The sequence below is a fragment of the Lagopus muta genome, chromosome 20, assembly GCF_023343835.1.
Source record: "Lagopus muta isolate bLagMut1 chromosome 20, bLagMut1 primary, whole genome shotgun sequence".
NCBI classification, from domain to species: Eukaryota; Metazoa; Chordata; class Aves; order Galliformes; family Phasianidae; genus Lagopus; species Lagopus muta.
The window spans coordinates 5,067,779-5,091,209 of NC_064452.1; the positions used below are offsets into that span (position 1 = coordinate 5,067,779).

The 23,431-nt window shown below is 42.5% G+C and overlaps 1 protein-coding gene across 3 annotated transcripts; it reads left to right on the plus strand.

Annotated features, from left to right (window-relative positions):
- The first annotated feature begins 19 nt into the window (after positions 1–19).
- Positions 20–23,053, plus strand: LOC125702787 (merlin-like). 3 transcript variants are annotated; one of them, XM_048966500.1, is made up of 19 exons: positions 20–323; positions 954–1,095; positions 5,370–5,489; positions 6,847–6,972; positions 7,326–7,448; positions 11,655–11,738; positions 12,258–12,326; positions 12,546–12,628; positions 13,628–13,703; positions 14,158–14,295; positions 16,018–16,092; positions 16,934–17,047; positions 17,484–17,606; positions 18,025–18,242; positions 18,426–18,528; positions 19,278–19,405; positions 19,974–20,124; positions 20,537–20,746; positions 21,698–23,052. In XM_048966500.1, the coding sequence occupies exons 3-19, from the start codon at positions 5,400–5,402 to the stop codon at positions 21,731–21,733; spliced, it is 1,947 nt and encodes a 648-aa protein (XP_048822457.1). In that variant the 5' UTR covers positions 20–323; positions 954–1,095; positions 5,370–5,399; the 3' UTR covers positions 21,734–23,052. The 3 variants fall into 3 exon arrangements, with proteins under 3 accessions (XP_048822457.1, XP_048822458.1, XP_048822456.1); XM_048966501.1 differs by lacking the exon at positions 954–1,095 and having other exon boundaries at positions 21,698–23,053; XM_048966499.1 differs by having other exon boundaries at positions 20–1,095.
- The last annotated feature ends 378 nt before the right edge of the window (positions 23,054–23,431 follow it).

Consider the following 23,431-nt stretch of genomic DNA (forward strand, 5'->3'; position numbering starts at 1 on the left):
TCCTTGGGGGGGGGGGGGGGGGGGTGGATGTACCGCCTTTATGGGCGGCTCGTTCCCGTGCGCTATCGCTCATTTGGAGAATAAATTTTCATTACCCCATCCCTGGCGCAATGCGAGGCCATCGTCTCCTGTCGTTTTGCCGTTACCTGGGAGCAGAGGCTGATCCCACAACCTCCTGGGGAGTTGTGGAGTGATGATGTCTCCCCTGAGATCCCACCTCCAGACTGAACCATCCCAGATCCCTCAGCACCTCCTCGCAGCACCGAGCTCCAAGCCCTGCACAGCCCCGTTGCCCTTTGCTGGACATGCTCCATATCTCAAAGGTGGGGATTTTCCACCTCAATAAGTGAACCACCTGAATTGAGACCTGGATGGTTGTTGTCGGTTATGCCACTGTGTTAGAAATTCAGCTTAAATCTGTAAAATCAGTGGTTAATAAACACCCATTCTACAAACATAACACTGGAAAAAGCTTGGCTGTGCCCTTATTTTGAGGCAGTGTGCTCCTGGCAGCTCCTTGCCTACACGCAGGCTATCTTTCTATTTTTTCCCCGTTCTTTTAAGTATCACCTGCATTTGGGCTACTGCCCACTTCCCAGGCTTTGTTGTGCCATCCTCTGTCACCACTGGCAGAGGGCAGTGAACACGGCTGCTTTGTATGGCTGCAGGCTCTGAAATCACTGGATCCATTGCTGTCCAGGGAGTCATTTGGAAGTTTATTATAGTTCTTACAGTTGAGGCTCCTGGGCTGCTCCTGCTGGAGTGCCTTATTGCTTGGATTACAGCGGAGCAGGGAGGAGTTTTGCTGGCACAGGCAGGAAATGGTTAAGAGCCCTTCGTATCACCTGGGAAAGCGATTCTTTGATTTTTCAGAGGGCGCTAACATGCTGCACTCCGTGGGAAACAAAGGGAAGGAGATCAGCTACAACAGTTGTCCTGGATTTTATTTTCAGCGGCAGCGTGTGAGAGCTGGATATTGATTTCTGAGAAATAAGAGATTCTGGGTTAAATATTCTTTTCTTCACTCAAAAAATGATCTGTGAAGTGGATCTGATTCCAACTGGTGCCTTGAGATAACTTCTTTCTGACTGAGAGGTAAGAACAATACTCACAGCTCTGACCCATTTTAAAATAGGGAATTCTTAAGCTGTTCCATGGGCAGTGCAAGGAATGCACTCAGGAGTAAACAGCCGTAAGAAGCCCACAACACTTTCCATTTTTCTTTATGGTGTGTGTGCTCCGTTTGCTTGCATTCATTTCTGAGCTTAAGAACTAAGAGAACCCCAGTGAACAGGGCAACGCGCAACCGAGAGCTGCAGTAAATGCTTCAGCAATGACAGGAGAGTTTATCTGTGTTAATGTACTTTTGCACTTGATGCATCTTATGTCAGTTTCTCTTAAAATGCTTCCTGAGCCTTGTTTCTTTATACTGCATTGTACTCACAAGGGTTTTTGTTTCTCTGTGTGGGCTTTGCTAGCAAAAGGTACAGCTGCTGCCCTGTTCATGTGCTGGACCCAGAAGGACGGACTGCTTCTGGGGATGAAACACTGGGATCCTACAGTTTCCATTAATTCTTAGCCTGTATACAGAGGGACTAACGGCTCCCCTTAAAAAGCAATACTGACTTCTTGTGTGTGCCCCAAAAGCATCTGTTTTCACTGAAGTTTGACTTACTACAATGCGTATACTTTAGGCAATCACTGAGAGCAAGTGCCATGTGAAGGGAAATACCCAATGGAGAGCCCTGCAGACTCTCCTTGTAAATTCAGAACTGAAAGGGAATAGTACTCTCACTCATGGCAAGGTTAATTGCAGCATGTTCATTGATGTATTTCTTACTGTTTCAGTAATGCACGCAATTTGAGGATTTATTGAGCTTTTGGGGAATACTGGTTTCATTTGCTTTGTTTCTGCTTTCAGTGAATACAGGCAGTACTGGCTGATGCAGGGGTTATTTCCCATTTTGATAAGCTGTGTAGTACAGTGGTGTAACCCTGCAGCCTGTGAGTGCTGTGCTGCAGATAAGCATCAGTCACTGCAAGAGTGGCCGTGCCAGTTATTCTGGCTATTGCTCAGTGTTCCCAATTTCCTTCCCCCACGCTTTACACAGGCACTGATTTCTTCCTGGGAAGAAAAGGGGAGACTATAACCCAGTTAGATTGGTGGATGTCACCCCGACACGAAGAAAGGCAGCATTGGGACAATTTTCTTCCTGCAAATCATATTCCTCATCATTGTGTTCCTGTTCCTCTCATCAAGCAAAGCTTTTTATCATAGGTAGCTTCCATAGGAAGCTCTGGACTTTCAGAACTGTCTGTTCCCAGATTCTGCCTGGACAGGAAACATTGACTTTTGGGCAACCCTATTACCCAACATTAACCCCTATTGGATTAATATTGCATTTGGGAAGCTACACCATGCTCTGCTCAATCCCATTTTGTTGCTCTGGATCTCAGGGTTGGGTGCCCCTGGCAGCAGTTGAAACAAATCACTACGGCTCAGTGACAAAAATCAAGTCTTGAAAGAAATTATGCACAATTCACACTTACAAGCTGTGATAGATAGCAAATACCTGGAGATGGATGCACTTCAACAAAAGACCACAAACCCAGATCGCCCTATTTGGCATGATTTCTCTTATACAAAAGTTCTTCTAAAATCCTGACTGTTAAGTGTTTTTGCTTATGTTGGCAGTATCTGATGTTCACTTGCACTATTTAGTGTGAAAATCTCTTCTATTTCTTTAGCAGAACCATCAATTAAAATGCAGTTTACATATCTTGGGAAAATTCGATATTCAAAAATGTTTTTTCACTGAGTCAGAATGTACTTTTCCATGGAATAAAAACTCTGGAAAGGAAAGAAAGAAAAAAAGAAAAGCTATTGGAAACACTGAACAAATTATATTGTCATTTCAACCAGGTTATATAAGAAAGAACGAACTTCAAAGTGAAGGGCTCTGGTGTTTTTTTTTTGTCGTATTTTGAGAAAATAAGTGCATTCTTCTGAAGCAGTTCAATTCTATCTGTTCAGCATTTTCCATATGGAGCTCTTTGAGAATGTTCTGTACTGGCCTGAACTCTGAGTTCCTATTTCACTAAATTGGCTGTTTTACCTTACGTGCTAGAAATGAGTTATGAAGTTTCTTCTCTTTTTGTCTCCAGCCGTTGGGTTTTCTTCTTGGGTGAACAGAAGAAGGGTTTGTGTCCAATATTCCATACTGCTTTGCAGTTCTACTGTGTTAACTGCTATTCCAATGGTGAAAATATTTGCATTAATCCTTTGGTTTTGAGGAAAACCAGACAAGAAAGATCTTTGGAGTGGAACAGGTTAAAACAGCTGTGCTATTAGCTCTGCTGCAGCTTGCAGATTAGAGATCAAGTACTTGCTGGAGTAGTTACTGATGGTTTGGATGCTTCCACATGACGCCCTCCCTGTCAGTATTACTGCGGTCACATTACACCATACTCCTACAGTGATGTTGTGGTTTTAAAACATTCCTCTCCCTTTAATTGAAAGGACCTTCATGTGCCAAGCAGAAGGACCTGAGCTCTGCTTAGCAGCACACACTGAGATGTTGCTGGAATTATAGAGGTACTGTGCTCCAAGTTGGGATTTGTTTTGCTCTTCTTGAAAGAAGCATTCCCCCAAGAGACGAGGGCTTACCCTGAGAATAAGGATTTGGTGTTTTCCTGGATATCCTTCATAGGATAAGATAGGGGTTGGAGCTTCATGATCCTTGAGGTCCTTTCCAACCCAAGCCATTCTATGATAGGATCATGGAATCACAGAGGTTGGAAAAGACCTCCAAGATCAGCCACTCCAGCCCTCCCCTGCATGCCGATCCCTAAAGCACAGCATCTTGTTCTGATGCATTTCAGTGTGAATCATCCTCTTCTAGCACTGTTGGCACCTTGCAGCAATTAATTAAGCCTATTATTCCTCATCCTAACCACTGTGGTCACAAAGAACAGACACAATCCTACCTCATGACATTTGTCCCTTCTCTGTACTAACCAGTACTTTCCATTTTACTACAGATTATTGTCTAGCCCTCAAATCTCTACTTTGGGATCTCTCCCCAGTTATCCCATTATCTTTCTTGAACTGTGTTGCCCCAGACTGGACAGAAGACTTCAGCAGAAACTGTAACAGCCCCAGCTGGAGGGAGAGGACTCCCAAATTGATCTCAGTGGTGTCAGCAAGATGAATTTCCTCCGGAGCTTGTCTTCTCCACTCTGAGTTGTCCCCAGTTCTTGCTCTCAATACTGGCAGACATCTGTTTGCTTTGGTACCTGAGTTATCCATTCTGTCCCTGCAAGTCAAAAAGAAAAGCTTCTATATCCAGTTTACCTCCTATCTAGCTATTTTGGGACAAAGGGCACATGCAAAGTAAGTGGAAAATGCTCAATGTGTTTGCAAGCCAATTTATAGCTCTGCAAAAGAAAAGGAAGGGACAAGGTATTTTATAAAATATTGGAGGGCACCAATGCAACTTCTCAGTATAAACCTAAGCCTTTATTTTGGAATTGCTTAAGGACAGATTGGAAGTCTGACATGCTAAGAATAGCCTTACACTGTAGGAAACCAGTAATGCCTCAGTCTCTTCCTGGCCCATATAATTCACAGGTACTAACTGGGTTGTACGAGTCTGAGCTGTTAATTTTATAAAGCTTTTCTTTTTTTAAAGAAAAAAATGATGGAAATTTTACAGGCTGACTTCTTGTGCTCACATACAACCACCTGAGGATTGCACAGTGCTGATTCCCACTATCATTTAACCCCAACTTTCAGCATTTGGTTTGCCTGGTATCCACAAACCCCTCGTGGCAATGGAAATTGCACGTTGCTTTTTATTTTTTTTTTTATGGTATGTAGTCAATTGCATTTAGAATGTAAAATTTACGAAAGGATATTGTATAGGCTGCTTCAAAATTGAATTAATTTCACTTCAGAAGAAAAACTGCTGGAAAAATATTGTTCTAAATAGCTTTCATTGTTGTGCATTTGTATGGCCAAGAGAAATTGGTAAATTCGGCTTCATTTCACTGCGTATATTTATTCCTGGTATTTGTATAATTTCAGGGATTTAAGATCTCGTAATGTGATGGAATTCAGTAGGTTGGTTGCCCAGGGAGTCATAAGTGATGGAAAAGCATTGAGTCGCATTTGATACAGTAAGGTTTTGCTGTATGCTGTAGCTCTATTTACAAGCAAAGCTTCCACTGAAGCATTTAATGTGAAGGCATAGTGGTACATACAGCAAACACCTTTGCTGAGGAAGATTTTTCTCACCCTCCTTTACCTATCTAGCCACGAAAACGTTACTGGAATTCCTAGCCCCTAATGCAGCAATGTTTGGTTGCAGGTGTGGCTGTCCTTGTAAACTGAAAAAAATATGTCTATCCGAGGCCTGAAGAAGAAACAACCAAAGACTTTTAAAGTCAAGATTATAACGGTGGATGCTGAGATGGACTTCAGCTGTGAGGTAAGAGTCCCCATGAGAAACTCTTCTAATCTCATTTTCAGCTGGGAGGAATTGTTTGTCCCAACTGAAACTAAGGTGCTTCTATTCATTGTGGCTCTCCAGTCAGTCGGGCAGCAGAAAGCACCACTGTAGAACAACATGGAAGAATCCAAAAGCAGCAAATGTTCAGTTGATGGATGAGTTGGGCTGCATCAGATTCATTAATAAGATTAATTCCTAATATCCAACAAAAGTGAAAAATGTGCAAGTATTTAAAGAAGGGCTGTTAGAAAACTGATGTCTATTGGATCTGGCAATTCTAATGAGTTGAATGCCTTGTGGGGCATTTAGCATTTAGTTTATTAGGTCACTCAGACAAAGCACATAAATCACAGGCAGTGTGTTTCTGTGAATTATGGATGCAGAATACTTGCAGACAGAATGGTGAAAATAAAGAATTTGGAAATCTTGGTTCAGAGCTCAGAGTCCTTGTTAACAAATCCAGCTTGATATATTCCTTCCTTTGCTCTCTTTCCTTTCTCTCCGAGTACTCCTTTCTTTTTGGGTTGATTCCCTGCTTTCCATCCAAATAGTGCCCAAAAGTTTATTTTTTTGCCATTAAGTTTAGTGACCGATGATGCGATGAGACAAAATCATCTTTTAATATGTGGCCAGATAGAAGAAACAGATGTGCAGGCTCTTCAATGAAAAGTGAGATACTGCGATTAAATGTCCCAAAGTACACACATGAAGTTTGTTTTCTGTGTAGCTGGGCAGTAAATTACTCTCATTCTGCATCTCCTCTATTAAGTTGCCTTTTTTCTTTTAATACCAGATTAAAAAACAATCCTGGCTAAACTATGCATTAAGTCCTACCCCTAGAAGACAAGCTCCTGCTCATTTATGTCAGGGAAGCATAAAGGCTTGGCTCGTTGCCACTGAAATAGCTGAGGTGTCTGAAAGATAGATTTGCTCTGATTGTTTGGCATTTCTGCTCTGTGCCCCTTTGATTTCCCCTGACCTGCTCTCCAGACTCTCTCATTTGTCTAAAATGTAGAGTAAGATTTTTACAAATATTAATAAAACTTCACCACGTCCTCAGAGATCAGCAGTACAACCCTCATTCCCTCTGCTCATAAAGTACCCGATGCTGTGATTAAATGACTGCAGCTTTGAGCACTTGGAGGAAAGGAAGTAGAGCATTACAGCTATTGTGCTTTTGCTGTAGGCAGTTTTAGGTGTGTTTCATCAGAAAGCTAAAGGTGTGATAACATTTCTTGGGAGAAAAAACAAATAATAACCTGGTTTGCCTGCCTAAAAGACAGCAAGATCATTCAAGATAGATCTATTTTGCTTAATTTTCCTTTTTCTCTTCCAGATGAAGTGGAAGGGGAAGGATTTGTTTGACCTGGTGTGCCGAGCACTTGGCTTAAGGGAGACTTGGTTCTTTGGCTTGCAGTACACAATGAAGGGAATGTGCACCTGGTTAAAGATGGACAAAAAGGTATACAAAACAGGAATGGTAACCTAGCCATCTTCTGCTCTTGAAGGACTTCTTTGTCTTTTTTTTTTCCTAAAGGAACAGGTTAAGCGACAACCCATAATTCTGGATGATATACAGCTTTAGGACTGAATCTCGTAGTGTTAATCAGTCTATTTGTACACAGTTTGGTCTGAAGTGTCACCCACCAATCACCACCACATGCCCTTACTGTTAATGCACTACTTCATTGCCTGCCCTTCTGAACTATGAACAGGTCGCATTAGCCACATTACAGACCAAAATCAGAAACCAGATAGCGTTATTCTGAAATGTCTCTGTGCTATTCTCACTGCTGATTTTTTATCTTTAAACAGGTTTTAGATCAAGAAATCCCTAAAGAAGACCCCATTAGCTTTCATTTTTTGGCTAAATTCTACCCAGAGAAGGTAGAAGAGGAGCTGTTACAGGAAATTACCCAGCATTTGTTCTTTCTTCAGGTCAGGAATGTTTTTAAACCTTGAAATCCTTCTATGTTCATCCTAGTCCCTTTGTATTTGATTTTGTTGGCTGCTCTTAATCTCAGAATGACTCTGCTGGTTTCAGTTGTATCACTGTCCCTGTAAATACCTCATTTTTATGAAATACAAACATCCCTCCTAGACACTATGGTCTCACATTCTGGTAAGCTGAGTGTTTGACTTTTGCAAGGGTTTTGTTCTCATAATGGCTTCTTACTGTTTGTGCTAGAGAATGGGAGTTAAATTACAGGGACCTGCAGTTTTGTGTAAACAACTTTTCACACTGTAATAGGATGGAAAGTACCACAATAATAGTAGGGTAGCAAAGTCTTTGGCTACTGCAAATGAGAACAAATCCAAATACAGCAGCCACAGATACAGAAATGAAGGAAAAGAACTGCTTACCTTTAAAATCCCTTAGATATGCAGGAATCTCCACCAAGAGCACCTCACCAACCCTTAAATGAGATCTGGGAAGGGATGGATCTTGGCTCCAGGCCTTTTAGTCACTCAGGTACATGGCTTGCACCTGAGCCCCCCTGAGTTGGCTCTGCCTTCACACCAGGTGCTCAATCACTGGTTCAGCAACTTTGGTGCCAATTCCACATCTGGGTACTTCAGACTTGTTTTAACTTCTAGTAGTCTTTATTAAAAATAGGAAACAGTTCATTCTAGGCTGGACTGCCTGGAGGACTTTGTTTTTGAAGCTAATGGAGAGAAGGCTGCAAAACCAAACATTTTGGAGATGCTTATTCTGTACGCTGATAAGGTTTCAGGTGGGAATAAATAAATAAATAAATAAAATAAAAACAGATCAGTTATGTAAATTAGTTATGTAAATTAGTGACCACAGATTTTTTTACTAGACTTCCTACGCTTACAGAGTACTGCCCCCCGTTGTCAGTCTGGGACTGAATTTCTCCAGGTTTGCCCAAAGAGCTGTGGGTTCCCCATCCCTGGAGATGCACAAGGTCCGGTTCGATGGGGTCCTGGGCATCCTGATCTGCTGGGGGGCAACGAGCCCATGACTGGGGTTGGGACTTGATGGGCTTTAAGATCCCTTCCAACTCAAGCCATTCTGTGTTAAGGTATATCCCCTAACTGGTCAGTGGTGATTTAGTATCAGGTGAAACCCTCCTTTTTATTGGCTTTAATAGTTGTTTTGAGGCCTGCATCAACTGGACTCCTCTGGCTGCAGCTAATGTTGGATGAAGAGAGTCTCGAAAGCTTGTCATAGTCCTCCTAGATCTGCTTAAGTCTTAAGTAACCATTCCCTAACCTAGTTCTTTCACAACAAGAAGATCTAGAAAAGATCTGCTATTAACTGTATGAACCTATGGAGTGCCTACACAAGCAATTGTGGTGGCAGTTGTGAAGGTGAGGAAGAGGGAAGGAATAGTGATAAATAGTAAGGGACATTAAGGCTTTTTTACCTGTATCAACTGCAGATGGAACAAGACTCATGACTGCAGTTTATCCCTGGAACTGAAACTCCCAAGCTCCTAAAAGCAGCCCAAGTGGTTCCTGGGAGGTCTTGTTGTATGAGACTATAGAAGGCATAATCACTAGAAAACAAGAACCTCCTAACCTGTCCTTTGTAAGTACCATGGTGGGGTTTGCAAAATTAAAACATTCCGTGGAACAGAAGCCATCAGAAATAATAACAGTAACCCCATGCATGCACTGATGCTCACAGCCTTGCAGAGACAGCTTTCCTGTTTGCTACTGGCATTTCTTTTATCCCAGAAATTCAGTGTTCTATGACCTCCATAAAAAGTAGTTATCTATATAAATAAAGTAAATAAACAATTAAAAAAATAAAAATAAAGGTGCATCAACCTAGAAGAGGGAAGCCACCGCTAAAGAGCAGTAACCTCAGTTACCTGCAGCTGTAACAGTAGGTGTACAGGCACTGAGGTTTGGATGGTCACTTGCTTTTTGCCCCAACATCTGTGCCTTCCAGCTTCTCTTCTGAATTTCTGAATTCTCTGGCTCTTGCAGCCTTCTGTGTTGCTTTGTTCTGGTATCTGTCAGCAGTATGTGTCTGTGCAAGTAGATTGGACTATGGAATAAAGTCAGTCTGCATCTGTAAATAAACAGTGTACGTACACTGGTTCCCTGAGGAGGATGTGCTAGCGAAGTGATGGGGAAATACTGTTAATCCAGGGGTTAATACAGTAATTAAAACTTCATCTAGAACCCTTAACCATTCAGGGATTTGTTTTTTAAGCCAGGTTTGGAAAGGAATGAGAGGGGCAGAACACTTTTCCTAGGCTTTTAATCCTGATTTCACTTTTCTCTCCTTGAACCTGCCTCAACTAGCAGATGTATAATTAGCAAATTCTTCTCATTCCAAAGTAGAAAAACAGGACAGGAACAAATTGAAACTTGCAAAGTTTCCTGACTGTAAGAACTTCAGATCACACCTGGATGCTAACAGGAGGACATGTACTGACATCTGGATGCCTACAGATTGCAATCCTCCTGTTTCAGATTTTGCATATTAATATAGCATAATGTCTTTTTGTCAAGGCTGTGAATAAATGTAAATCTCTAAAGCTAAGTTTTCTTTAACAGTTGGATAATTTGCTCCTTTTGCAAGGAGGTTGTATTTATAGAATTGATTAAAACCAACAACAAAACGACCCAAAACCAAACCAAAGACCTCCAGACGGTTGCAGGGTATTTGTCTCAAGTCGTTCTCAATTCTGAAATGTATTATTTGCACCATGGAATATGAATGCTGGAGCTTTCCAATTTGGAAGAGAAGTGTTTTCATTCTTTCCATTTTAACAGCTTTGAAAGAATTTTCCCTCTGCTATAACTCAGGTTCATATACTGTGCTTACCAGAGACTGAATATAAAGAAAAACTTTCTTGATGGTTCATTTCAGTTCACGGTACCTCCAGTTCCTAAATGTGTCTGTAAAGGCAACGCGGTGCTATCTCGAGTAATTTTTCTTCTTTAGAAATGTATAAGACTGCGCATTATGCAAAATTTTCTTATCTTTGTGCTTGTTAATGGGCCAAGGATGTTGTATCTGAGAGGCGGATTTGCGAAGATTAATTTCTTCTTCCTCCTTTGGGTTTCCAGGTAGAATTACCTGATGGATTTAAAATCAAGCAACCTTGTATGAACTGTTACCTCTGATTATGCTGGCACCATAGATTACTTACACAAAAAGAAAGCTAACAGACTCTCTACCGCTTATACTGCTTTTATTTATAAGCCCTGTGTTTATGTTGTGCATAGACCGCTGTAATTGAATAAATCTAATGTGCAGTGAGTTTTGCCTTTATGGGGTGTCCTTTATTCCGTCCTGCTGGGAAGCTTGGAAAGATCCTCTTAATGCTTTTCAGTATAATGCATCCGTTGCCATTCAAAATGCAGCTGGACACAGCCCTTAGCTGTGACACAGTCCCATTTGGTTGGACCTGCCTGGGCCAGGTGACATCCAGAGGTCCCTTCTGACCTAAAACTTGGATATTTTTTGTGTTGCAAAGGTGCTTTTTGTGTGTTTTGTAGCAAAGCTACTCTTTTGTGCTTATGATTATGTAGCCCTTTGATGCTCTTTTAGATGGCAAGTCAAATCACTATTTGGTATAGCACATTTAGTAGGATGGTTTTTAATATCTGAGTAGCTTCTGTATCATTGCTCAGTGCTGAAGGTAAAATCGTTACAGCTTCATTCTGGGTAATGAGTTGGTAATAAAAGGGAGCATGAGAAAGGTCCACAGTTCTACCTGTATGGAGAATCTAAAGCAAAAAGCTTAATGACACGAGACCTAAAATATCCTCCACCAATTTATGAGAAAGGCTTTTTCCTCTCACTCTAAATTGAGCAATGTGATTGAAAATATAACAGTTCATAGAATCATTGAATATCCTGAGTTGGAAGGGCCTCCCTGCGTTAATGTGGGAGATAGCCCACTGCATTGCTGTGAACTTGGAATTAAGACATTCAACTTCCTAAAGGTCTTAAATATGTGTGTGTACATATCTATATATAATGTAATGCCAAGGTTTCCTATGTTTCTGACTGTCACTTTATTGTTGCTGTTAACTTGTAATGGTGATAACTGGTGCCAATTTACAGTCTGGGCATGTCTGACTTCATGTCAGCCTGACGTAAGCCCTGACTTTGAGCTGCTTCTTTAACTTGCTCCTATTTTTTCCCCAATTTAGGTTAAGAAACAGATACTGGATGAGGAAATCTATTGTTCTCCAGAGGCAACAGTTTTACTGGCTTCTTATGCTGTTCAAGCCAAGGTTTGTGCATAGCAGTGCTCATATTTTAGCCAAACACATAGAATGTGATACGTAAAATACTCAAGTGCTAAACTTTGCTGTTAAATTGGGTCATGCTGGGAGGCACAACTGCTGCTGGGAAAAAAAGCATTAGATGCCATTAGATTACCATTACAAGGGTTTGGAGAAGAAATTAGTTTGCTGTTTTATGCTATGCTTTCATAGTTTTCTGGGATTTCTTTGCATCTAGCATTTTAATATAATTTTTCTCCGAGTTGGAGTTATCCCCTGTTATAAAAATGTCCATGGATTCAGAGGTGCTGCGCAGTGGCAGGGCAGTATTCTTTAGCATCTTTCAGAGCATGGTTACCTTTGTGCCACCAAGAGCCCATGGTTCAGATGAGGGGAGCCTGTTTTCTTGTCCTCACACTGTATGGGACAACCAAACCAAACTTTGTGTCATCAAACTGCAGCCATCAAGTCCTTCAGCAATCTGTACCTAACAAACTGAAGTCTCTTTTTTCTTTTCCCTTGGCACAGTATGGTGACTACGACCCAAACTTTCACGAGCCAGGCTTTCTTGCCCATGATGAACTTCTACCCAAAAGGGTAAGTCTGTATTATGTATAGAACCAAAATCTGCATCTCCCCGTTGCTGCAGAGCAGGTGCAGCTTTGGGTCTGAGTAGAGCAATAGGAACTGATTGTTTGCCTTGCATGTGGTGAAATGGCTGAGCTGTGAACTCACTGCTGCATTCACAGCGCCTGGGAGAGGCAGCACACGTATTTGTGTCTTCAAATGAAATCTGCCTCCTTCCTTCCTCCGTAGGTCCTCAGGCAATATCAGCTGACAGCAGAGATGTGGGAAGAAAAGATTACTGCTTGGTATGCTGAGCATAGGGGTATTGCCAGGTATGAAATAATTTCATTTTTTGCAAGTCCTGTATTGATCAGTAACCACTTCTTTGCGGCCTTCAGTGAAATTTGGTTTTTGTAACTGAGCAAAGAGATACAGGGTTGCAGGCTATGCTGCTAGGAGCTTTGCTTCTTAAGAAAGGGGAAAAAAATCCATTCCCCCAGGGTAGAAGTATCATTGCACATAGGGCACCATGTGCTTGTAAACTGGACTAGCTTTGAAGTTGAGAGCTTTCGCAGAGCTTCACAACCTAAGAGTCTAAAATCTGATGTATCTTATACCCTGTAAAATAAATAATAACAATGATAAAAATAATGGTTCAAAAAGCTGTCAGCGTACTTAGGAGGATACCACAGCACCACGGGCATCGAGCCGTAGTTCCAGGACTGCATTTTGGTGCTACTCCATGTGGATGTTCAGCTGCTTCTAACACATTCAGAGTACCTGGAAATTCAATTAAACATGAGGTGGGAGCTGCTGGCATCACAGCCAGCCTGTCCTGTGATTTCAGTTCAGTTTTTTATTGGCTCTCCTACGTTAGCACTATCTTTCCTGAATATTTTCCTCAAGACTTGATGCCTCCATTTGGAGGGAGAACAACAGTGAGTGGAGAGGCTTAGCTCCTTTGCACTCAGCCCAAAGCACTGTTTAGAATTTCTCAACCAGCTTTGCTTCCCAAAGGGAATATAAAGAAAATAGTGGTAGAGGATGTCTCCAAGAAGTGATGATGCTGGAGTGGCAAAATTAACCCACAAGGATAAGACTGGACTTGAATTTTAGTAAAGATCGCACTATATGTGACTCAGATCAAAATAGATACAGCTTTGTCTTCTGTAGAGATGGTGTTTTTATATTCCCTTTTCTGTTGAGAGTAAGACAGTGAGATTAAAGAAAGTACAAAGGTCTAGAATGGCTGTTCTTTTTGAAGCGGGAAATACACTGTCAGTTAGGACAGAGAGATTGGACACAAGTGTAATCATCACCTTATTCTCTAGGGATGAAGCTGAGATGAACTACCTGAAAATTGCCCAAGACTTGGAAATGTATGGTGTCAATTATTTTCCCATTGCTGTAAGTGCTGTATTTGAGCAGTTTGCAATTGCTGCAGGTGATGGTAGTGCTGTTCTAAAATCCTTCAGGCAGTCTGGAGCTGGCATTCCTGAGTTCTGCTGTTCTCTGCTGTATGGAGGCTCTGTAGCGACTGTCCTCTTTTGGTTTGCTTTGGTTTGCTTGCCTGCTGATAGAGTAGGTGGATACAACAGCAAAGGTTCTGCTCTGTGATTGCACTAAGTTCTTGAATGGCTCTGGGTATGTCATGGGAAGAAGGAGAAATAAATGAGAAGTTTGAGCTGCTTTATTCAATTGGATTTGTTGGCTAAAAGTGGCAGCATTCATCGTCTGTATTGTAGAAACAGTCATTTCATAAAAATAAAAATAAATATGGGTGTATTAGAAAAGCGTGGCTCGTGTCTGTGGTTGTTAATGTCACCAGAAGGAGTGCTTATTAATATCTGTTGTTTTTCAGCAAAATAAAAACCATACTGATCTCCTGCTCGGAGTTGATGCCAAAGGTATTCATATCTACAGCATTAATAACAGGTTCTCTCCAAATAAATCGTTTGAGTGGAGTGCTATCAGAAACATTTCCTATAGTGAGAAGGAGGTAGGCTGGATCTGATGTATTATTCTTTTAATATGGGCGAGGGTGTGGACTGGGATTCTTGGAACAGGCTGAAAGCAGTCTCTGTTTAAATAATTTGGGGGAGGGGGAAAATCCTAGGGAGCTTTGTTACGAAAACTAACTTGTCCTTCTGATGTGCTGCGTAATCTTGGCTCCCCTAAGAGCCCAGGGCTGCTCTCAGCTCTCCAGAGAGAGCCCACTTTTCTGGTTCCTTCCCTGCTGCTTGTCCTTTGCAAAACAAGTTGGTCTCCATAAAAGATAGATATTATGAACGTCAACCGTGGCTGAGTTCAGTTATCTCAGCAGGGATTAGATGATCCATAAAGACTTAATGCCATTTTTGCATGCTGAAGTTATCCCTGCAAATGAGGTCTGAAGCACACTGGCAGGCGGAGGCATGCAGGGAGATGTACACATTTCTCTGCCTGAGTTTTTCCAGTTTATCAGTGCATGGTTTCAGCCTTCAGCACTGCCCTTCCAATCCAATTCCACTGAGATTTCGGAGCCCATCTTCTACTTGTAGAAAGCATGGTGGGAAATGGGTGAAATTTGGAGTTCTTTCAAACCGTGTGGCTACATGGAAGGCTGTAATCAGAAAAACAAAACCCGAAAATCACATCAGCACCAGCATACCTGGAATTTGTCAGCCAAAGGACAGCATGGTCTTTTCCTTTCTTTCTTTGGGCCTCCTGAAAAACAAAACAACAACTCAAAAAACAGGATGAGATCTGCTGCCTGGACTGACACGTGCATACAACAGGCAGGGCAGCCTACAGGAGGGCTCTATCTCTGAAGCATTTCATTTCCTTGACTTTAAATTTCCCCTCTGGTCTGTGAATAACTTCCTATTGTTGGAGAATTGGGCAGCCCTCTATTAAAGCTCTGCTTTATTTGTTCACAGCCTTGCTCCTTGCGAGGCAGAGCACTCCATCAGTTGTTACCTGCAGGCTGAAATGAGCTGTAGTACGTTAAGATCTTGGTGACTCAGAGGGCTTGAAATTATACGCTGCATTGCAAATGAATTACAGGAATAGAGTGCTAACTCATGAGTCACAGAGAGAAGGATCTTAAAGAATGGGGCTGTTTTTTATTATGCAGCCAAACCCAGCGCAGCATGTAAAGCAAAACAGTGCATACTGACCTGGCGGGATGAAAACCTTTTATCTCTTCTGGAAACAGCCTGGGAGATAGCAGTGAAGATGTGAGAAGGCAGGAGCTCTAGTAGTGCTATCTCATGGTCAGAAGAGCAAATCCTTCAGGCCTTTGTGATATGCTTCGTTTGCACCTGAAATGGTTTGGGATTCAGATTGGGGTTTGACATCTGCCTTACTTTACACCCAGAAGTCAGATTCCTAGCAATGCATTCTGTTTTTCCTGTTAGCCAGTGCGTGTTCCAGTGTTCTCAGTACAGTTTGCAAGGCACAGGTGGTACTATTATGAAAAATATCATCCAAACTGGCATCAGATGTGGCTCTGTGGGAGGCTTTATCTTCCAAAATGGCCTGTATAAAGAGAGCAGCCCTGGTTCTGATTCTTGTGAGCAAAGCACTCGGAATCACTCTCCCTGTATTTGTGGCATAAATCGCTGCTTCCCTGGAGAGAAATGGAGATGGGCAAAAGTTTGCATAAGTATTAATAGCTTCAGCTTTGTTTTTCCTCCTTTTCATTGCTTCCTCTCATTTTTTTCCCCTTCTATCTGAACAGTTAACCATTAAACCTCTTGACAAAAAAGCAGAAGTCTTCAAGTTCTTTTCCTCTCAGCTCAAGGTAAACAAATTGGTAAGTGTCCTGTTTTCCTCCTCTAAAACTGGGCTGGCAGTACTGAGCTGTAAACCTGTGCAGAGGCCAGGGAGCATTGAATTTCAGCACATGTTTTCCATAGGATTCTTTTGTCTGGGAAGGCAGGGTGTGTATGGTTGTCTTCTCTCCGTGTTGGCAGAGATGTTGGGTGAAAAGTGAGATGCAAAGGAAGGCCCAAATTGCAAAGGGAAATGCAGGTACAGGAAGGGGAGGTGTAGCAGATGTGGCACTGAGGGATGTTGTTAGTGGGCATGGTGGGGATGGTTGGACTTGATGATCTTAGAGGTCTTTTCCAACCTTTATGGTTTTATGAAAGGGGCAAATCCACTGCGGCATCAGCCTATCTGACTCGTGGTGGGTACTTAATTGACTTCTGTGTCTGTATTTCTGAGAGGAGCAACAAGAAGAGGGTCCTAATCAGCTGGTTCATTCTGTCATCCCTGGCTGCTTCCTAGCACAGCCAGAGTGGCTGGACCATTTCTCACTGAGCTTGTGGAGGGGCCACCACAGGTGACCGTTCCCATGCAGCTATCTCTTGGCCTGGACCCACTGCCTGTTCTTTTTCAAGAAACTGAAACCAGACAGCGATGAGGGATGGAAAGAGAGCCCCTCAAGCTGTTATGAACTTTTCTAAACTATTACAAATCTGCGTAGCAGCCTGCCCTGGATGTCACTTTCTTTGGAAGGGAAGCAACAGCCAGCTCTTGTGCTGGAGCGAGAAATGTCAGTTTCTGACCTGTCATGCTGCTGTGGGGTTCTTTTTCCCTCTGGATGGGGTACAGTTATGTCACAATCACATCTTCTTTTCTTTTTGATCCAGATTCTGCAGTTGTGCATTGGAAACCACGACCTATTTATGAGGAGAAGAAAAGTGGATTCAATAGAAATTCAGCAAATGAAAGCACAAGCCAGGGAAGAAAAGGCCAGAAAAAAGGTACATTTTCTGCTCCTCTGTTACTGAAAATACTGATTGTTATTCCAGCTGGTGCCCTTGCTGTCCATACATTGCATCAATATGTGTGTAGGAGGTGAAAAAACACAGAAGAATTAAGTGTGGGAACAGCTCTGTGTGTGTATGCAGCATCTGAAGATGTAAGTGATGTTTGTGAAACCAAATAGGTGATCAGAAAGATTTGGGGACACAGCAGATCGATCCAAGCATTCTCCCAGCAGTCTGCAATAACTGGTGTTACCAGTTAGTGGAGTTCATTTCTGCTGAAAGTGTAAGTAGCTTCAGCACGGCATCCCTGCTGAATGTCAGCTCACCAGCTTGAGAGCAGTCCGTCCTCCGTTAGATTCGTTTCTTATGCTGCCTCAGCCCCAGATGCGACTCTGCTGCAAACCCACAAATGTGGTATTTCTCTTTCCAGATGGAGAATCAAAGGCTGGCCAGAGAGAAGCAGCTCCGAGAAGAAGCTGAGCGAGCCAAAGAAGAGCTGGAAAGGCGACTTTTCCAGCTGGAAGACGAAGCCAGGCAAGCCAATGAGGCCCTGGTGAGTAGCACGCCAGCTGAATATTCCTGTGCTTGAAGGGCTTTCTTGGTTTGGGAGCTCTTTTCTTTTCTAGAAGTTGTGGCTTACACAAAGCTGGAGAGTTCCTGAAGTAAGTAACGTTGTGGTGCATGTTGCATTTGGCATTGACAGCTGGAGGGGTCGACTTCTGTCAGTTTTTGGTTGATGTCTCTGTCCATCTCAGAACAGCAGTCTCTTTGCTGTTAGAGACGAGAGGCAGGACAGAAGATAAGAGATTCTAGAGCAGTGGAGTAATACCAAACCCTTCAACTGTTTTTACTTTAAGCATTAACATTTTTATCCCTTGACCTGTTGGCAAAAACATCTTCTTCCTGATTGACTTCAAGGATGAAATTGAAGATGCTAGGCAAGGTAACTACAACAAATTGTTTCCTCTTAGCTTCGATCCCAGGAAGCTGCAGAGCTGCTGGCTGAGAAAGCTCAGATTGCAGAAGAAGAGGCGAAACTGCTGGCCCAGAATGCTGCAGAAGCAGAGCAAGAGCGACAGAGGTTGGAGATAACAGCTCTGAAAACCAAGGAGGAGAAACGGCTGATGGAGCAAAAGATGCGGGAGGCAGAATTGATAGCAGTGAAGCTGGTGAAGGAGTCTGACCGGAGGTTAGGTTTGCTTGAGCTGGGATTGTGTGGCCCCTCCTGAGTTGCTTAAATGGAGAGAATGCTATTTTAGTCAAATCAGGAGTGTGGGGGTGAGAGCAGGGAGGGACTTTTCCCAAGGTCTGTTGTGCTCTGTCTCTATACTGAAAATCACCAACGATTCATGTCAGAATACTTGTTTTGCAGAGCCAAGGAAGCGGAGCATCTGAAACAAGATCTGCATGAAGCCAGAGAGGCTGAACGGAAAGCAAAGCAAAAACTCTTTGACATAACCAGGCTCAATTATCCTGTAAGTTTCTGTTCTGGGCACCACTTCATCTTGGGAGATAATCAGATATTGATTGCGTGTTTGTAGCCTCACCAAAGTAGGTTGTGTCACGTTCCATCTAGCTGTGGGACAAACACCTACAGGACCAGTTGCTGATTGAACACAGTGTAGCTGCAATTGAAGTTAAATTTGTTCAGTGCATTGAGCCTGGAAGTTAAAGATGAGACAAATATTAAAAAGCAAAACCACCACCACCAAAAACTGAACCAACCAAAACCAAAACCAGTTATTAACAGCCAGGTGTTGTTTGTAACTGGGGAGCAGAGATGGTCTTGCCTGCATTCATGCCTGATGCTGACTCTGTGCCATCTCAGTCAGGCAGTATGTTGTGAAGGTGGCTGTACTGAACCAGCTGTGTTGTCCTGACACGTGAAATGCACGTGAGTGTCTTCAGACAAAGCAAGAAGGTAATGCTAGGGCTGTGTGCCCCCAGTTGCTCTTCTGCTTCACTCTTGCTGAGAATGAATTTCCATTTTAGCTAGAAATAAGGAACACTGCAGTCCAGATATTTCTCTGCATTTGGATCAGGGTTGTGGACTGTGGCAGTTCATCTGGGGCCACGCAGGTAGATGGAAAGGACTTCAGGAACATTTGTTTCTCATAATCTATGGTACCTCATGGAACGCCTCAGCATGGCACTCTTGAAGAAGCTGGTGAGAAATCCAAAGTCGGTCACATCTTACCAACAGTGCTTGTTTTGGCTCTTTCAGCACATGGTCAAGTACCCACACTACTTTGCAACGGACACCAGAGATGCCAACTTTGACAAAGGGTCCATCAAGCTGGATTTGAAGGACATTGACCTCAAGAGACTGTCCTTCGAGATAGAGCGAGAGAGGTATCACTATGCTTGTGGTGTAAATAAAGAAGAATATATTAACTGTGGAAAGTACAGAAAAGAAAAATTCTTTGGGAATCAACAGGTCATATCCTTAACACCTCAGGACAGTCTTCTTGTTGTAGGTATCACTGGAGGTCTTTTACTGAACTGGTGCAGGTTATGTGTCTGTAAGACTTGCTGTTTTATACACAGAAAGAGTTTCATGGTGGCATCAAATCATGACAGGTCCAGAACCCTCTTGTCTTAAAGACTATTATGTCAAGCACAAAGTTGTTTGTTTGCAAATTAGAGGACAGAAGTTTCCCTCTAGTGTTAGAGTGTGGTATTGGTTTGATTCACAGCCTTTTCCTCCTGGTCTAGAGGGAAATTCTTGGTTAGAAAGTGAATACTGAGGGGTTGAAGCGAACTTCCTTCTCACTGGAGCAGAGAAGTGAGGCTGACATGTAACAGACTTAATTTTGCCTGTATATGTATAGGCAAAATTATGCTAAGATCTCCTCTCCTTATCTCATTATTGAGCTTTGTTGTGCTAGTAAGCTTTTTGTCTCTGATGTGTGGACTACAGGCTAGATTACTTAGAAAAGAGCAAAAAATTTGAAGATCGACTGAAAGAACTGAAGTCTGAAATTCATGCTTTGAAACTAGAAGAAAAGCAGTCTGGGCTTTACTCTCACTGGAATGAAGTATTGGGATCCTTGGATCGCTCCTTAGGAAATGTATGTAACCTAAATTCCTGCCACTTCTTTAAGCATAGTGTGGTCTCTCGTGGTTTGCATCACGTTCTCATTCATGTGCTTTGTGGTTGCTATTAATCTATTGTAAAAGTTGTGGCTTTCTTTTTATTCAAGCAGCAAAGAACTAAACTCAGATTTTGGTCAGAAATTTCTTGTTATATACACAAACACTCTTCCCAAACCAGAGCAAGGATAAGGGCTGTCTTTGCTTTTCCATGTTGTTCCATATATAATAAAAGTGACCCTGAGTAAATTGTTTCAGAGAGAAGGGAGGATGGAAAAACTGAGGGAGGATGACCTATATTCTCTGGCAATGCATTTCATGTTCTTTTTGGCTTAATAAATGTTGATGTAGAGAGGGCATTACATTTCCACGTGCTCTTTTCTTTTAAAGATCCCATCGTGGATGAAAACCTTTGAAACTGGTGATGGATCAGATGTAAATCTTCATAGGCCTTTCCCTGCTTACTCGTTAAATCCTACAAGCAGCTGGCCTTGTACCAACAAAATCCAACACACAGTGCCAGTGCAGAAGTCATCTCTTCAAACCAATTCCTTGATTGCCAACAGTGTGGGCACAGGAACCAGAAAACAGATTGTAAAGGTAAGCAGATAAGTAAATTCCCAAATATTGATCAGAGGTTTAGAGTTCAGGGTAGTAAAGTGTGGTTGGCTTTATAGAATCATAGAATTGCTCAGGTTGGAAAACACCTTCAAGATCATCAAGTCTAACCACAAACAGTTCCACAGATGGGGCTGTTTTATCCAACTCTCTGCCCCTCAAACAACAGGTCACAAAGCATGGCTGTTCCACAAGTGTGGAGCGCCTTCATTGAAGCACCACTCTGTAACTTCAAGGCCACCTGTTTTTTCTCCCTTGTGATCAAAGCTGGAATACAAAACTTTAAGTCTTGGTAAATGAAAGCGATGCCCGTGTGCAGTAGAATTTGTTAAACTTTATTTATATCAGCTAGGCTTGGAAATGAGGATGTGCTGTGAGAGAATTTAGAACAAGAATCCTATAGAAATAATGAATTTGGTCTTACAGAATAAAGTCAACCCATTTTTCTTCTTGCTTGGAGTGAAGAATAGATGCAGTGTGTTCAAGAAGAACTGTAGGAATGCACAGTCCTGTGCAACTGGAAAGAAGTCAGCTTTCTCCCGGCAGTGAAATATTGGGAGTAAAGAAACCCTGATGTTTTTTAATAAACAAAACTGGGGTTTTTTAGGATCAATTAGAGGTTGTAGCATATAACCTTCAAGGTCTGAACCTTTGGGGTTGTGTGCTTAAAACTAGAAGGAAAACAGTTCAGTGTAGCAACAACTGAGAAAGCTGTTCTTTCTATTGCAAATAACAAATGTTTTAAGACTAACCTGACCCCATGCAAGGCTAAGGCAAATAGATCTGTTTCAAGAGGGAAGATAAAGCCATCACAAGGCATCTTGTAGAAGACTCTGGTCAGATGAAAAGGAGGAATGGGACCAAGGCAAAGTAGGTTTTGTTTCAGTAGGAGTTCAGAGCAGAACTAATTTTTCCCATTTGCTTTGCATGTAGGTTCAGCAGCATGACTCAGATGTGATCTACATTTGAAGAGCCTCGTTTCCTTACCAGACTGGTGGAACCTGATGGCATCTGTTTGGCTGCCACAAAATGCACCCACATGAGAACGCTGGTGCAGCTCTGTCTCCTGACAGCCATCAGCACAGAGATGTGGTTCAATAGGTAGCAGTGCCATTTGGCTTCCAAGCAGGTCGCATGAGCTGGGAGCACTAAAACTGCCAGTGTAAAATGGCTCATGGCTTTGGGTACAGTGGTAACCATACACCCAAAGGAGCACTGTTTACTTTTTAATGCACTTTTGAAGAAACACTTTATACTTCTAAGCCTTCCTCCCCTAGGTAATTCTACACACTGACTTACCAAGATGGTTCATTTTGTGTAGAAGGGATGCTAGGTGTTTGGGAGACGTTTGGGATGAGAAGGAAAATTGTCCATCAGCTTGGTGTTCACCTACACAGTAGATTAATTCTGGTTTGGGTCCTGTCCATGGGACACGACTCTTACAGAACTACTCAACCTTGTAGTGTTTGCCTGCCAAATATTTTCCTTTTCCTCCTCAAATGTTTCTCTGTTCACTTAATTGATTTTCATTTCTCTGTGAGAAATCTCAGTGTGTAATTCCAGATGTAGAATTGGACATCTTCAAATACCTCTAGTTCCTGGGGGAATCCCATTGTTTGGAATGCAAAGCTTCTGTTCTCTCTATGTTTCCAACTAGATCGAGCACTTTCTGTTGCTTGCCGCTTCAGCAAACTCAGCATACATTAACTTGTTTCCCAGTTCTGTGTGACACAGCTTCCAAATGAGACAAAGACAAAAGATGTTAGTGATGTCTGCTAAAGTTGGACTTGCTTCTGATGGAGAGGTGCATGCAGCAAAATGTCTGCCTTATTAGGAAAACCTGCTCATATTTTCTCATTTTGTTTGTGTGTCTGTTTCACCAGTAAATCTTCAGTCTGAGGACTTTGGGGAAGCAGGCGATACGCAGCTGTAGCTAACGTAGTAGCACAGTTGAGCATGTGAGACATGGTGTAAAAAATAGATGCTAATGGTAAATATCTAGTTCCAAAAGCTAAGACTAAAGAAAATACATGAAATAAAAAGCTTCAATTTTCACTTGCTTGTAACAGCTTTGAACTGAGTGGTGTGTCAATATTGCAACAGCATTAACAAGGCAACTTGCAAGAACAAACATGCAAATCCCCTCTGTATACATCTACAACAAGCTGAGCACAGTGGGGGATAGCATCCGTAGCCAACTCTCTGCTCAGACTTCTAACAGTCATGACAGTTACATGGCAGGATACACGTAACTGCTATCTGCAACCCTGTCCTGCTGTCTTTTCTCCTAGCCTTAAGAGTGGCTGCTGCTGCTGCTGGAAGGAGGAGGGAAGAGTGGTGGGAAGCTTAGAGTGATTTGAGTTGGAAAGGCCCTTAAAGGCCATCTGGTCCCATTCCCTGCAGTGCACAGGGACACCCACAGCTCTGTCAGTGCTCAGAGCCCCTCCAGCCTGACCCTGGGGGTCTGCAGGGATGGGGCCCCATCACACCCCTGGGCAAGGCCTCACTGCCCTTTCTGTAAACAACTTCGTCCTTGTATCCAGTCTAAATCTCTTCATGGCTCTGATACTTTTACAGGTTATTGCATACATAATTTCTGATTTTCCCCAGATTTGGTTTGGGGAAAAGCCTTCTACATGAGATGGAGAAGACACAAGAGGCAGACGC